The sequence below is a fragment of the Suricata suricatta genome, chromosome 10 (genome assembly GCF_006229205.1).
Source record: "Suricata suricatta isolate VVHF042 chromosome 10, meerkat_22Aug2017_6uvM2_HiC, whole genome shotgun sequence".
Lineage (NCBI taxonomy): Eukaryota > Metazoa > Chordata > Mammalia > Carnivora > Herpestidae > Suricata > Suricata suricatta.
Window position 1 is genome coordinate 5,730,183 of NC_043709.1, and position 16,062 is coordinate 5,746,244.

Consider the following 16,062-nt stretch of genomic DNA (forward strand, 5'->3'; position numbering starts at 1 on the left):
TTGTCCTCACCGTCTGTGGGGGGCTTGTGCAGGGAGCCGACTGTGAAGGGTGGGAGGTGTGTGGGTGAGGGGCACAGAGCGTTGGAAGGCATCCATGGGCCGGCCGGGGGCTCCACGGGCCACGCGTACCCAGCTGCTTGTGAGCAGGCTTCCCTGTGGTGGCCACAAAGCGCTCAGCGCGACCTGCCTGCCTTTGAGTTCTGAGCCCTGGCTGCGTCCAGCCTCTCCCGGCCCCTAAGCCATGCACAGCACCTCAGTTTTTCTGACAGGGCGAGAAAGAAGGGGCCATCCCTGCAGTGGCCCACCCAGCTGCGGAAACCAGGCTCCCACTCCCCACCCGCTCACCTTCCCCCGGGGGGGGGGGGGGGGGGCTACTGCAGGCCAGGGGCTGGCTCTGGGTCCTGAGCTGTGCCGCCTGGGGGAGGGGTGACTCGGAAGGTGGAACTGTCCCTCTCATCCTCCTCATTGTGTCCAGTCTTGGATCGTTTTACTGCCACCAGTGTGTGGGAACCTCTCCACTGCACTCCCGCGCCCCCACGGAGGCTTTCTTGTCTGTGGACAGTTGTCAGGAGCAGTGTTCCGTAGCGGGGACAATGACAGAAAACTCCCTATTTCACCATCTTGCTGACATCACGCCTAATTTGGCTGTTTTTAATTGTAGACCTACTGCCCGCCGTAAGCCAGACCACGAGCCGGCCGAGAACACAGACGAGGCCCAGAGGAAGTTTGGCAACGTCAAAGCCATTTCATCAGATATGTACTTTGGAAGACAAGCCCAAGCTGATGTAAGTGTCCAGGGAGTTTGTGTGTGAGCCCAAGCGAGCAGGGACGCGGGAGCCAGGGGAGGAGGCGGAGAGCGGCACAGAGCGGGATGGACTCGGGCTGTGAGGGGCCGCCGGCCCCAAGGTGATGGAGTCAGGACTCGAACCCAGGTCTTCCTGACCACTGCCCCTCACTGCCCCAGCTGGAGAAGAGGCTAGAAGGCAGGGACCATGTCTCACGTTACTCTAATTCCTTTCCTGTATTTTGGACACACATCTACTGAATATTTTAGGGAAAAAATTCAGGCAATTTTTGATACAGCTGTAACTGACTTAATTTTTGAGTGATCATTAATGAAGTTAAATGAAGTATATGGACACGTTCAAGGAGGATATACGTATTTTCAAGTTGGTGCCTCTTGCGTTAGAGGGCTCCTGCTCTCCGGACAGACCATATGGCGACGGCGAGGCCCAAGCTCTTTCCTAATGTTGGGGTGCTGGCGCGCTTGCCAAAGCTCTCACAGGCGCGTCACTGCCAGGGCTCTTGAGAGGCACGGGGAGCTGCTTCCTAAAGGCACTGAGTCTATTTTGTAGCAACAGAACTTTGACTGGCACTTCAGGAGCTTGGAGTTACCACTTGCTCTTCCTCCACGCCCTAAAAGCTGCCTTATTTTAACGCTGGCACCATTTAAGTCTACTTTGAAAGTCACGGCGCCGATGTGGACAGCTGTGCAGTGGCCTCTGCTGGCCGCTGGGGGGCACAGCGCTGTGACAGAGGTGCCCCGCTGCTCTCTCGGCCCACCCACCCGGCCCCCCACTGAGCACCTGTCTAATGACAGCTCCTTGCTGATTCTTTCTACAGAATTGCTCACGGCCTTTGGAGCCTAACATTTCCTATTCCTTGTCTTCTCTAGTATGAAGCCAGGGCTCGGCTGGAGAGGCTTTCGGCGAGTTCCTCCATCAGCTCAGCGGATCTGTTTGACGAGCAAAGGAAGCAGACGGCAGGTAATGGGGGGAGGGGCAGCTAACAAGGTCGGCGGGCGTCGTGCCTGTGGCATGAGTACGTATCTCTGCGTAGAACTTTTTACTTTTCTAAGATCATCAACGACCGTTAGGTGATGCTCTTACCCCCTCTGTGAGTCAGGGCACAAGTCACTGTTCCCCGCTGTGTGTGTCAGGAGACCAGGTCGGGACACTTAAGCATCGGCCCCAGGCTGCCCGAGAAGTCACCTTCCCGGAACAGTGTTCCCCGGCCCCGTGCTGAGGGGCTGCCTCATCTGTGCGGTAGCCCAGCCTTGCAGGGGGACAGCCCTGGGCTCCTGGCTGTCACCGACCACTCCCTGCCTGAGACCTTGAGTGTCACCGGTCACTTTTAGCCCCGGACTCCTCCTCTGCACGTGGGGAGACAGTAGGACCGCGCGAGGTTGCACTGAGGCTACGTGAGGTACTGTGGGTAGAGCGCCCCCTGGCTGCTTGGCACAGGCCCCAGGGGGGACAGAAGCAGCTGGAACAGGGGACTTCACCAGGCTCGGTCGTGCAGGGAAGGCAGAATGTGGCTTTGGAAACAGGCAGGTGCAGAGGAATTTCCTGTCTCCCCATCCCTCTTAGGGTCCAGACCCTGAGAGCCCCACTCTCTGCTTGTACCCCGGGTCCCTGAGCCATGACTGAGTCCCACCCAGGCCTCAGCCCGGCACGGGCGAGGGGAAGGCCGTGTGGTGCTCCTTCGTCACAGCTCACGTTAACGGACAGTGTCCTCTGAAGTCATTTCGGGAACCCACTCAGCAGGAGGGCCCAGGCGGAGGGGCTCTCCAGAGCCAAGTGCTGCAGGCCCAGGGTCACCTGCACCCCCGCGTCCCCAGCCCCGAGGAGCCAGGCATGGGCACAGGTGACCGGCACGGGCAGCCACAGAGAACAACTGTTTCCCAAGTCCAGTGAGAAGCAGCCTCAGGAGAGAAGGTCGTAGGACAGACCGGAGTGCCTGGAACCTTCAGTGTTGGGGTGTGGGGGTGCTAGATGACCCACCAGGCTGCTTGCTCCCAGGGGGTGCACCGCCCCAGAGACGGGGGGCAGGGGGGGGCTCACACAGCGGGGGGGCTCTCAGGCTGCTTTCTGAGCTGTCTTCTGCCCTGAGACCGGGTGGGGCAGGGTGGCCCTGGACTTGTATTCTTATCTCTTATCAGGGACTTCCTCTGGCAGCTGCCTTCCCAGGTGGCCAGGTGCTGGCCCTTTGCCCCCTAGGAGGAGAGCAGGGGGGCAGGGGGCATCCCCACAGCCCCACCTCCATCCCCAAGGGCATCAGCTCAGCCCCTTAGAACCTAGGTGTTCAATGCCACCGCCTGGCAACCAGCTGTGTGCGGTTTTGTAATTCAAGTACTGGAAGTTTCGCTCTGAAACATTGTTTGTTTAAAAAAAAACAACATTTGGAGATCAAATGAAAGCAGCCTTTCTAATTGTTGAAGGAAAATTGTGGGCGGCCCATGTTTACTTTCCTGTCCCCTTTCAGAGAACAAAGGTTCTTTAATTGTTTGGGCCCTATGCGGGTCCCAAACTCAGGGTCACGGCAGGGGTGCCCCCCCCCCCGTGCCCCCTCCTCCATCCAAGGCCACGGCTCAGATAGCCGTGGCCCTCGTTCTGCATCTTCCATCAAGCGCATCATAAAAGTTCCCTTTGATAACGGCCATAAATGTAAGTGCATTGAACAACTCTTATTAAATATTTACTTTTTGTCAAGAGGGCATTTCGGCCAACAGCAAAAGCTGGTTTGAGAGACTATTCTCTGTCTCTGGGGGCGCCTCGGTGGCTCCGTCAACTGAGCATCCGGCTTCGGCTCCGGTCATGATCTCACAGTTCGTGGGTTTGAGCCCCGCATCCCCGCGTCAGGCTCTGTGCTGACAGCTGGGAGCCTGGAGCCTGCGTCTGTGTGTCCCTCTCTCTCTGCCCCTCCCCACTCACGTCCCGTCTCTTTCTCTCAAAAGTAAGACATTAAAAAAAAACTTTAAAAAGAGACTATTCTGTGTCTCTTATCTGAGAAGCTTTCTCATCTGTGAGATCTGGGCCTTGAGGAGAATCCTTTATCATTTCATTGTGGGGGCGGAGAATCCCAGATTCGAAGTGCCTCCCCGGGAAGCACGGTGCTTCCTGGGGATGTGGCTAATCCAGGAGCCTGGCCCTTTCTCAAGGGCGCTTCCTTACCGGATACCGGAAGGACCAGATCAAAGACACCCATAAGCACCGGCCGCCAGCCTGGCATCTGCCAGCCTGGCATCGCGCTGGTGCCTGTGGCCCCTCCCAGAGCAGGGCCAGCAGGGCAGCTGGGGCTGCCACCACCTGGGCCCCGCCTCGGGAGGCGGCCGCTCTGGGCCCCGAATGACGAGCAAGGCGGCTTTGCGAGCGGGCGCCGGCCCTGGAGCGAAGGGAACTCCGCGCCCCCTCGGGGTATTTCTCTCACGAAAACGATTCCGATTATTTGAGTCGTGTCCACCCCCAGCGCCAGAGCCGCTGAGACCCTTCTCTGCCAGCTCCACGCCCTCATTTGCTCCAGGCGCCCTCGGGGTGCCGGGGCCTGTTTGCGCTTGTCACCTTGGGGCGCCGTGGCCGCCTTCTGTCCTCCTCACTCGGGCCCCGCGGCCCAGGCCTGTGACCTCCTCGGGCCTGTGACCCACAGCGGTCAAGAGGGCACCCAGGGGTTTTGTTTGGCACCCCACTCCCACCGGGGCGAGGCCATCCCCCCTGACTGGACGGTGAGCCGTTCGGGGACAGGACCTGTCTGTTCTCATCTCTGTGCCCCTGGCGGCTGGCAGGGTGGCACAGAGAAAGCCCTCAGGAGGCGTCTTTTGAGTGACTCAGTGGACGGGTAACGAAGGAGTGCTGGAAGCCGGGGTGCCAGGCGGTGGGTCCCTCCATCAGCCGGGCGCAGGAGCGTGGACCCCCTGTGCCCGTGCCCCCTCCAGCACGACAGGACCATCCCCTGCACCAGCCGTGACGTCACTTGACCAGCGTTAGGTGCCGTGAGCAGGTGCCGCGGCTCCCTCTCGAGGTGGCCGTGGAGGCGCCCCCTGAGACGGCCCCGTGGGCTGCACCTCGAGCGACTGTACGAAGCAGACCCCCCGCTGGCCCATGGCGGGCTCCGTGACGTGTTAGCACCGTGTCGCTTGGCCTTCTGGACTGACACAGGGCCCCCACGCCAGCCACTTACCATGCCATGGCTCTGCTAGCCTGGACACACCAGGGCCTCTGGCTCTGTCTTGCCATCTTCCCGGTGGCTCGAGCCAGAAGCCTGGGAAGCAGCCTTACTTTCTCTCTTTCCCAGCCCCCCACTGCCAGTTGGTCTGTAAGCCGCCTCGGGCCACCCAGACTCACCCACGCCACTGCCCTGGCTAAGGCTCGGCCACGGCCACACGTGCCTGGCGACCGCGGGGGCCTCTGACTGCTGGCCCCGCTCGCCTAGTGCGGTTATCGGTGGATTGTCTGCCTTCCCCAGGAGGCAGTGAGTTCTGGAGAGGCAGGTTCGTGTGGATGCCCTGAGCACCGAGGCCCCTGGGGGTGTCATGGGAACAGATAGGCAGCTCACCAGGCACCTGACCTGGACCATAGGTCAGGGAGCGTCTTCCTGAGGAAGCAGCCGGAGCTGTCATTTCCGGGAGCCATTGTGTAGTGGAGTGCACTGGGCCCTGTGCCCCGGGCAGCCCGGGGAACCCGGCACCCAGAAGCGAGAGGAGGCGGGAGGCCTCACAGCACGGGAGACCAGCAGTCAGCTTTCAGGCATTTGCACGCAGCAGACCTGCGGGCGGAGGGTGGGGAGCACCTCCTTGCCACAGACCTGATGCCCACTCAGGAGTTACCGGCTACCTACATTCCCAGGAGCTGGCATCCTTAGGGAGGATTAAGAAGGGAGTAAAGGTGCACAAAAAGTAAGGGTAAATCAGATCTGAGTCCGTTACCCTCTTACACAGGACTCTGGGGAGGCAATTCAGGACATGCACCATGTTCCCAGATGCCAAGGGCCTAGGCCTCTTTTGCTCTGAATGCTCGTGACCTCCACTCTGTACTTCACCTCACGTGCAGTTTGGCTGCTCCAGCGCTAGCCATCACAGCTGCATCCCAGCCGGCAGGAAGGAGGAGGAGGGAGGGAAAAGGGCAGCCCCAGCCCTGAAGGCACTGCGGCTTCCATTCCATTGACCGGACTCTGTCACCTGAGCACTTGGTCGCCAGGGTCAGAATTCGGGAGCTCTGTACGGAGAAGGGGAGGGGCTGCCATCTGGGGGCACCTGGGAACCCAACGCAGTCAGTGAGGGACCATGGTCCCACCGTAGTTGTGCTCTCTTCTTCAGCATTTCTCAAGTTGTAAGCGTGTAAGTGGAGGGGCCTCTGTCCGGGTCACCCCGCTGACCCCTGTGGACGTCTCCGGGTGACGGCGCAGCTGTGGCCCCGGCTCTGGGCACCCCGGGCCTCACACTAGCTTCCTGGTTGCTGTAAAAACCCATCGTTAGCCCGGTAGCAACACCAGTGAGCAGCTGTGCTAGGATTTGAACCCAGATCCAGTGGCCGGGCTGGGCCTCCACTCTGTTATTGGCAAAGGCCTACAGAACTTTAAAAAGTTAGCTGGGGGGCACCTGGGGGGCTCAGTCTGGTTGAGCGTCTGACTCCAGCTCAGGTCATGGTCTCACGGTTCACGGGTTCGAGCCCTGCGTTGGGCTCTGTGCGGACAGCTCAGAGCCTGGAGCCTGCTTCTCCCTCCCTCTCTGACCCTCCCCTACTGTGCTCTGTCTCTCTCTGTCTCTCAAAGATAGATACAATGTTTAAAAGAAATTCTAAAAATTAAAAAAAAAAGCCAGCTGGAGGCAGAGAGGGGAGAACTCGTGCTGCGGCCCCTCTGCGTGGTGGGCCCGGGGGCGGTGCTGGGCGTCCGTGTGGAAGGATGAACACGTCCATTCCGTTTGGTCTTGGAAAGGGAGCCGGCTTCTGTTGCTGAAGGGGCAGGTGGGTGCGGCCGGCAGTGCAGGGGGAGCCGGGATTGGCCCCCCCCAGGGCCTGCAGGGTCTGGGCTTGCCCACAGTCCGCCCCTCCGGCTCTTGTCACGCCTCCGTGACGGAGCCTCACCCCGAAACCCCGGGTGTCCGTTGTGGAGCTGCCGCCAGGTAGGTGCGACCCCACCGATGACCTCACCAGCGTCCGGGGGAAACAGGCCGATGTTTGCGGCAGCAACCAAAACCGAAGCAGAGAAACCAACTGATGGTAGCGTCGGCGGAGGGGGGGTCTGGTTCTACCCAGGGAGCTTGGCTCCGGCTCGTCTCCCTGCTGCACCTCGTTCTCTTGCCCTGCAGCAGCCTCCTGTGCCCCAGTGGCGGCTGACAGAGCCCCCCCACCCCGGCCAGCAGCCCCAGAGCAAGCAAACCGCCCCTCTCCTCTCCCTGAAGATACAGGAGTCCCAGGAAGGCATTGATTGGCCAGGCCTGGGTCCCATGCCCACCCCTCTGGATGGAAGCCCAGGGGGTTCTCCAGGGGAAAGGAGGAAGGCTGGTACCAGAAGTTGGGAGGGATGTTGAGCACTCAGAAACTAGAGATGTCCACCCATCTGCCATTTGCTAAGTATTTCCCTGTCAAATCTTGTGTTCAGCACCTGGAGGAACCAGGAGCCCAGAGAGGGTGAGAAGGCTCTCCAAAGACACACAGCTTGGAAGTGACAGTGCCAGTATTTGAACCCTTGATGGGGCCAAGACCCAGCACTACATCTTCTCTCGTGTGGGGTCTCGCAGCTGGTTAGGGGTGGGGGGCTGGCACTAAAACCGAGTCCTGACCCTCCCCGCCCCAAGGACCATCTCCCTTCCACGCAGCTGCTGCTCCCGGGAAGCGGGAGGGGAGGGGATTCTGCGCCCCCTGAGGTCATGGAGCACTCTGGGCACTGGTTGAGCTGCCTGTCGCCCCGGCGCAGTGACCAAGGGCATCTGTTCTGTGTGCAGGAAGCTACAACCTGACGAGCGTGCTGCCCACCGCGCCCGACATGGCCCAGTTTAAGCAGGGAGTGAGATCCGTTGCTGGGAAGCTCTCGGTTTTTGCTAACGGAGTCATGACTTCCATTCAGGTCAGTGCCACCGGGTGACGGGAGCGGCGCGGGGAGGGGGTGGCTCCGGCTTTGAACTGCGTCGTGGACCGCCCTTCACCCGCCGGCAAGTTAGATTTCCTGTCTCCGACTCATCCGTGCCACAGCGTGAGCCTGGCGGCGTGAGAGCCAAGTTCTCTAGCTGGTGACTCTGGAGCGTGGTTACAGGAGCCAGTCCCACTCTGCTGCTTTCCGGCGTCGCGATGGAGAAATAGGGAGAAGACAATAAAAATTACCCAGAATCCCACCTCACAAGGACACCTGCAGTTGGTATTTTGGCCTATTTTATTTTAGTGCTGGATTTCTACGCACATCTTAGAATTCAAAAAGGATCGTGCTGCGTAGACGAGTTGACATACTCCGTAGTGCTCTGCCAGGAGGGTTTCTGTGTAATCCTCCGGAAGCTACACTCCGTTCGGGGGAAACACAGAACATTGATCTAACTGCGCCCTAAGTCGGGGGATCACATCGTATTTCAGTCTCCGAAATAAGGCCCAGATGCAGTGACCTCACGGATAACCACGCACGACCCTCTCCTGACCCTATTTCATGGCCCTCGGGTCTCTGTCATGTTGTTCTCAGTGCTGTTACTAATGCGAACGCCTGGCCACAGGCGGTGGGACCAATCGAGGCGGCCTCTGGCGCCTCTGCAGGGGCTTCCCGGGTGGGGGAGGGGCGGGGCGGCCCCCACTGTGAGACTCCCCACCGACTGCAGGTCCCCGCTGGGCCCGCGGCTGTTGAGAACAGCTTTGGTTAGAATTCACGGGGCGCTTTCATGTCCCCAAGGTCAGCCGACCCCACCCCGGGCCGTTCAAGTCGGTGACAGCCGTGTTTCATGGACGGTCAGCCCCATTTTATAGGTTACCCCTCTTTTAAATCTTTATTTTATAGACGCAGAGTCAGAGGGCCACAGGTAAGGTGGCCTGTGCCGCATGGCCCGGCCGAGCGGGGGTCACACTCCACGTGTGTTACACCTGCCTCCCAGAGGCTCACCCCCACCCCCCAGGCACTTTGCGCCTTGCCGCACAGCGTGGAGCCGCAGCAGGCCCGAGGTCAGAGGTCAGAGGTCAGCGCAGACCTTGGCAGCAGGACCCTGTGGCCACGCCCCTTCCCATTACTTGGCTCCTTGGGGTTCCCTCCAGAGGCCAGACAGCTGGAGTTCTGTGCTCCCTGCATGGCACTTTGGGGACCGCTGAGCATTCGGTGCCCGTGAGGACGAGAAGCCGGCGCCGAGTCAACGCGACCTTGGTTCTCTCTCGCCAGGATCGCTACGGTTCCTAACGCCGACATTTCCGGGAGAAAGGCCTCTCGACGCGAACCAGGGAGCAGTCGCAGACCGCAGAGAAGCCCGGGCAGTGTTGCAGAATGTTCTGCTGCTTTTTCACATGATATACATGCCTTCCTGATTTAAGATTTCCTTCAAGAAATTCTCATTTTCGACGTAGTAGAAGCTTTATTGTCATTTCTGTTTTGCGTTCCTTCCTGCACATGCCCCTCCTTTTGGCGTCTCCACGTGTAGCCTTGCTTCGCCTGTGTCGGGTCTGGTTCCAGCAGCGGGGGGGCTGGAGGCAAGGGCTTCTCCCACCTCTCAGCGCTGAGAGCCCGCGTTCCGGGACCGAGGGTCTCCGGGCTGCGTGGTCCTGGGCTCCGGGCCAGCACAAGCAGCCGATGCAGCAGAGGCCCGGAGAAACCCAAACCCCCAGCCCACGTTTCATTCAAAAGGGAGCAGTGAATAAAAACAGGAGACCAAAAATGTCGAATTTGGCCCGTTGCCACAGTTCTATTTCCACATGTTATGGTGATTTCAAAATAATGTTTAAAGTCGTCTGTCCCTCTGGATGATCTCTGCATTCCAAACCAATACACAACGAGGACTTTTAGCAGCCCTACGCTTCTGCATTGCCAAGAGAGCTCACCTTCTGGCACGGCGTTGCTGTTGGAATCTAGGGGAGTTGTAAGCTAAGGTCTCCCGAGTGTGTTTCCGAGCCGACGTTGTGGACAGAGTTCCAAATGAATGAGGTAAGAGGACAGACGCACGGAAACCTCGCGGTGCTCGGGCGAGCAGGAGTTGTAACTGGGAAGTTTGGTTAATATTTTTTATCTTAATCTTGGTTTTCAGGAAATTACAGAATGTGTGTACATGAATAAAGAAAAATAATCTGGCTGTGTTTTAGACAGCATTAGAATATACTGTTCAGCACAGGAAAATATATTTGAAATCTGATGAACCAGAAATGTGGTTTCAACTGAATATTTTGTGACTTTTTCTTAAAAGATCAAATTTGTAGACTTCTAAATACAATAAACCCTTGCAGCAGATGGTGTTGCCTATTGTTTTCTAACAAAGCTTTCGTAGTGAATCTTATAAATCAGGGCTCATGGTAGGCAGCGGCGTGCCTTTGAGTCATGATATAGTTAGAGGTGGGTCTGGTTTTCTCGTGTGTCTGGGGCCTGACGTGCAGCTGTCGTTAGCCGGGGTGGTGTCCCCAGGGCAGTGGCAGGTGGGGCGTCCTGGTTGACAGTGAGGATGTACACTGTGGCATCTTCAAGGCCAATGGGCCGCTGTAACAAGATACCGCAGTCCGAGGCTTAACTAGGCCGTTTGTCACGGCTCTGCGGGCCAGAAGTCCAAGATCAAGGCGCCGTCAGGGGTGGTCCCTGGAGAGGACTCTCTCCCTGACTGGAGGAAGGCCACCGTCTCTTCTCTGCCCTCACACAGAGGCTGGGGTCTGTTCCTCTCCGAGGGCACCGGTCCCAGGGGGTCTGGGCGCCAGCCTTCTGTCCTCACTTAACCCTAATTACCTCCTTAAAGGCCCATCTCCAAATAAAGTCACATTGGGAGTCAGGGCTTCCACAGACAAATTTTAGGACACAATTCTGTCCATAACAGTGTGCGTCAAAATGTCCACACTGGCCGGGGCCTGGGTCCATCCCACCTCCAGAAAACCTCGGCAGGTTACACTTCCATTTTACAGAGGACGCCCTGCCCGAGGTGGTTGGTGCGCTCTAACCCGAAAGTGGCCCGGCTTCTCCTTGACCTTCCTCACAAGGAAGGGCCTCGGCGGCCCCGCCCCCACCCTGGCTTGGGCACCTTTCCAGGGCTTTCCTGAGCCGCCGCTTGACGGGCCCCCTGTCCGAGGTGTCCAGAGAAAGCATCTCAGTGCCTAACGGTGCGGGGCTTACCGCCCACCTTCCCCAGCACGTGTGAGTGTGCGTTGTGTGCGTGCACATGTGTGTGCCTGTGGGCGTGCGTGTGCAAGTGGGTGATTTGGTTTGTGTTCCTGACACGTTTGTCCTTGGGCCTTGGTGTTTGTTTTGTTTTATTATCAATGTGAGAGCTTCGTATATAGCAAGGATATTAGTTAATAATTGTTCTAACAAAACGTGTTTTGGACCTATGGGTTAAAAAAAGAAAATGGAAATAGGACGTTCCAAGGGTCTGGTGGAAACCGGCCCGGACTGGGCTGGAGGGGTAGGCGGTGGGGCTCTGAAGGTGTTTATTAAGTGCTTTCGTTCTTGGGAGCAAAGCCAGCAAGGACCTGACGATATTTCTGAGAAATTGAGAAAGCAGTGGGGCGGGGCTACTTTTACGAAGCATTTACCAGAACGAATGCTCTCTGGAAATGCAGAACTATTTAATCACCCTGGAGAGGTGGGTCCTTAGGTAACTTGATGTGAGCGGAGCCCTGGGCGCGGCCCCCAGGGGGTTCAGAGGGGCTCCCGGAGGGCGAGGAGGCACCAGGACGCCTGGAGCTCCACCTGCTCAGCCCCTCGGCTCCCCCCATCCCCACCTCCCCACCCCCTGCTCGCACGAGTGAGCTTGGCGCCCCTGCCCTGCCCACTGTGCCCTTCTCGCCCTTCTGGGCGCTCAGCCTGAAGACCAGTGGTCCGATGTGACCCACTGGCCAGAATTCCGTGACTCCACCCCCAGGCGCACCCAGAGCCTGATGCGCTTCTGGGGGCGGGGCGCGGAGCTGCTCCCTGTTCCCTGGCAGACCTGCCCCAGGGCACAAGCCCAGGTCCTCTCCCTGGCCCCTCCCAGCACTCCCCCTGCTAACCCACTGTGCCCCTTTCTCCGACCCCAGGGCCTCACCCTCAGGTCTCCTACCCCAAGTGCAGTCTTTGCTCAAAGTCACCTTCTCCGTGACCCTGGTCTCCCCAACCCCGGGGCACATCTCAGCCCTGATCCGACCCTGCACTTTCTACTCCTACCCAGGACGATTCGCCTTCTTGCCACTCCTCCTCTCCTGCGTTTCCTGCCCATTTGCACCCTTCCTCCTGCTGTAGAAACATCAGCCTCCCGAGGGCCATTTGCAGCTCCGCACCACTCACTGATTACACACACACACACACACACACACACACACACACACACACGCTGCCTAGAACAGTGCCTGGCACATATTTTAAGGGAGGAATTTTGTCTTTCCAGCCTTTCCCCGCCCCCGGGAGGGTGACAGGCTGCCCTTGTTAACCTCTGGCCTGACTGTGTTAGGCCATCTCTTCCCACCGTCACCCATCCTGGTTTGCTCCCAGCCCTTCCCCTGCCCCCACCCGGCTCCCAAGGCTGCCAGAGAGCACCGTGAGGCCAGCCGCTCAGATGAGGAGGGCTGACAGCCCCCAGGACGCATGGTGGCCAGTGGCATTGAGGCCAGATGGGGAATCAGGTCTGGGACCCGAGGTGACTGTGACCTCCAGGGTCAGACATTGAGGACCTGCCCCCCCCAGCTACTCTAGTACTTGGGAGGTACTTAGTGCTTAGTACAACGGCCTTCCTCTCCCCTGCCCCCCCCGCAAACTTCTGCTCTCTGTGGCTACAAGTCTCAGGTCCCGAGTTTGCTCTCCGTCCTGTGATCGATTTACAAAGGCACACACAGGCTCCTCCCTTCCTTCCCATGCCCGGTCCATTTTCCTGTTTCCAGTTCTTAGCGTTGTGCTTGTCCAGGTCATTTGTCTCACCTAAAACAAGTGCACAGCGGCAGGAGCACCAGCCGTAGGCCTGGCACTGACCGATGATGGATGGACAGATGGATGGAGACAGGGATGGCGAGCAGCAGACGCCAGGCTGACCACCGAGGCTGGCTTTGCACACAGACTTCCAGCACCTGCTCTCCCTCCCGCTGTCTGTGCTGCTCCCTCGCCTGGGCCTACACACACACACACACACACACACACACACACACACACACACACTGCGAACCTGGGTTTTGGGGGGGAGCCGAGCCCTGCTGGGTTTCCCAGCTGTGTCCTGAGGCCCTGATTCTCCCTCCTCCCACCGCCTGCACGGGACACAGCCTCAGTCTCCCGCACGCCCAGCTCCTCCCTGGCACCCCCTGACTTCACTGTCACCCAGTTAGCTGCACCCTTGTCTGCACCGCACGCCGCAGGTGTGAGTGCTGGTGGTCCCCGGGGCCAAGCCCGCAGATGGCCCGGGGCACACCTTGCCAGGGCACGGGTTTGCCCGGCACCCAGGGCTCAGTCTGAGTGTCGGCCGATCCTGCCAGGCGTTGAAGTTTGCGCCGGGTGTTCTCATGGAACCGGCACCCCTCCTTGAGCCCCACGGATGCAGGCAGCCTCCTCCCTCCCCGCCTCACCCCCACCCGGTCCTCCAAGGACACATGTGAGAGACAGTACCTGCCGACCTGCCCGCCGCCCCCACTTCCTGCAAACAGCCGGTGGGTCTGCAGAGCCTACTTCCTGAGTGTCCCCAGCCCCACGGCCTCCACTTGACGGGAGCCCCTGCAGACTCTGGCCAGGAGCCCTGCGCAGCTCCCGGGGCCCCTCCTCTAGCCGGGCCCCAGGCACCCCCTTCTTGGCCTTGTAACAACACACAGCTCCTGTCTTCCCCCCCAAGACTTCCCTCCCCCCCGCTCTCTTCTCTCTGAGTCCCGTGCTCCTTAGCATGGCCCCCGGACCGTGGGTCTTGGCCCCTGTGCCTCTCACCGTCCTGGCTCTGGGTCTCCTCTGGCCTTTTCACAGTGGTCACCTCCTCCGGGAAGGAGCCCTCAGAGCGTGTGACCAAGAGCTGGTCCTGGAGGTGACCAGGCGGTGGGAGGTGATGGTCTCATCCCTTCAGCTTTAAATGGGGAGGAGAGCGGCACCCAGCACCTCGGAGCGCCACTGCCGCCTGGCAGAGGAAGCGGCCGGGGCACTGAGCGGGCACCGAGGGTCCATGGGGCGCTCAGGTCGAGAGCGGGGGTGTGGGGCCGCAGCCCGGGGCCTCCCCGTCAGCGGCTTCAGCAGCCCCCACCCCCACCTGCATCGTGCCATGGCCCAGCAGTGCCAGATTCTGTCCCCTGAGTGCATTCGCCATTCGGACGCCGGTGTGTCACGTCCGCGCACGGCAGGACCCACAGACCTGTGACTCCCAGCAGGGGCCTGGCGGAGACTTCCACCCGCTTGAACCCGAGAATTACCCATCCCCGGAGAAGCGGCAGCACAGAGGGAGAGGGAGCTGGGCTCCAAGGGCCGCAAACCCTAAATGCATGGGGTCAGCCCCGGGGGGAGGATGTGCGGGTCCATCCTGATGCTGACTTTCTGTCTCCTTCATGGCCAGAAAACTGCCCCCCCAACCCACCCCCAGAGAGGGGATTCACGGCAGCCCCTATTTCTCAGAAGTTTCTACTTTTAGGCAGAGAAGGGGGAAGCACCAGGAGGCGTCTTTCTGCATAGTTTGGTTGTCTTTTGCCTCCAGCCCCAAATAATCCTTCGGCCAAAGTGGCCTCCCCTGGGCCCCACCCACGGCCCTGCGGAAGTCGGAAGGAAGCGGGTGGCAGCCCAGACCTGCCGGGCACAGGGCTGCGTTCCTTCCCCGGCCATCCCCTTCCCAGCTCTCTGCAGCGGTAGGACCCTTGTCCCTGCTCTGCTGCTGGCCGCCGGCCGGGTCCGCTCGGGCCCTGGCGCGGGACTCCTGGTCACAGAGCCAGCAGGGCCCTCCTCACGCCTGGGATGTCCCTGACTTCCCCTTCAACCGTGTCCTTCTCCCGCCTCCTAGATGGAGCCTGCCTGGATAACATAGCAAAATCCCCCTCCCCGTTTTAAGGTTCATGACCTTAATCACATCTGCAGAGTTCCTTATGTCTCATCACATAGTCCCCAATTCCAAGGATCAGGGCATGGACATCTGTGGGCACCATCTTACCTCCCATAAAACCCCTGGGCCTCTCCCCGTCGGCCCCAGGATGGCTGCCCTCTATGCAGGACATCGTAACCTCCTTCTCCGGCAATCTGAGCCCGCCCAGGGAAAAGACCCCAAAACAGTGGCCTTAATAGTTCTCCCAAGGCAACAGCCCAGCTGGTCCACCCTCCAGGGACTCCCTCAGCTGCTGAGCCCCGGGCTGGGCCCAGAGGAAGTTCTTGGTGCCCCTCCCTTAAATATGAGCAGACGGCGAAGGACCCCCAGATGTTTAAGGAAGGTAACGTGAAGATGAAATCCCAGTTGTAAACTGGGCAGTTTGAAGGGAGACGATCATGTAGGAGATAAAAACAGTTTTATTTTATTTTTTCCATTGTATGTATTTGAGAGAGAGAGAGAGAGAGAGAGAGAGCAGGGGGGAAGAGAGAGAGAGAGAGAGAGAGACAGGGAGACAGAGTGCAAGCAGGGGAGGGGCAAGAGAGAGAGAGGGAGACACAGGCTCCAGGCTCCAAGGAGACTTGAACTCATGAACCACAAGATCATGACCCGAGTCAAAGTCAGACCCCAGCCGACTGAGCCACCCAGGTGCCCCGGAGAGAGAGGGAAAATCTAAAGTAGGCTCCACACTCAGCTTGGAGCCCAATGCAGGGCTCGATCCCACAACCATGGGATCATGACCTGAGCCAAAAGCAAGGGTCAGACGATCAACTGACTGAACCTGCCAGGCGCTCCCAAATATTGCATCTCTTATGCAAGCATTGGATTCTATCAAATGAAACAACTGGAGAACAAGGAAGAGTTCTTGGAAATAAAAACGTAGCAGTACAAAATAAAGTCAAGCTCAAGACAAGGGTAGAAAAAGATGACCAAATCTCCCGGAGAGCAGAGCAGAGTCTGAGACACACATGGCAGAACAGAGGCTCAGGACATCACGGAAGCTGACCTCTGAATAAGCAGGTTCGGAGAGAACGGAGGGAAGGAAATCATCCCATAAACGATTCAAGGGCCTTTCCAAGAAGAAAAGGACACAACAGGGACACGAACAGGGACACAGCGTACCCAACAAC

The 16,062-nt window shown here is 59.1% G+C and overlaps 1 protein-coding gene across 1 annotated transcript in view; it reads left to right on the forward strand.

The window, feature by feature from the left end:
- Positions 1 to 10,179, forward strand: part of ARFGAP3 (ADP ribosylation factor GTPase activating protein 3) — a 51,001-nt gene extending 40,822 nt beyond the window's left edge. Inside the window, exons 13-16 of the mRNA XM_029955400.1 lie at positions 662 to 785; positions 1,676 to 1,766; positions 7,721 to 7,842; positions 9,124 to 10,179. Of these exons, the coding sequence (XP_029811260.1) occupies positions 662 to 785; positions 1,676 to 1,766; positions 7,721 to 7,842; positions 9,124 to 9,141 (355 nt within the window). The 3' untranslated portion in view covers positions 9,142 to 10,179. The remainder of the gene's footprint in view (positions 1 to 661; positions 786 to 1,675; positions 1,767 to 7,720; positions 7,843 to 9,123) is intronic.
- Positions 10,180 to 16,062: the final 5,883 nt, after the last annotated feature.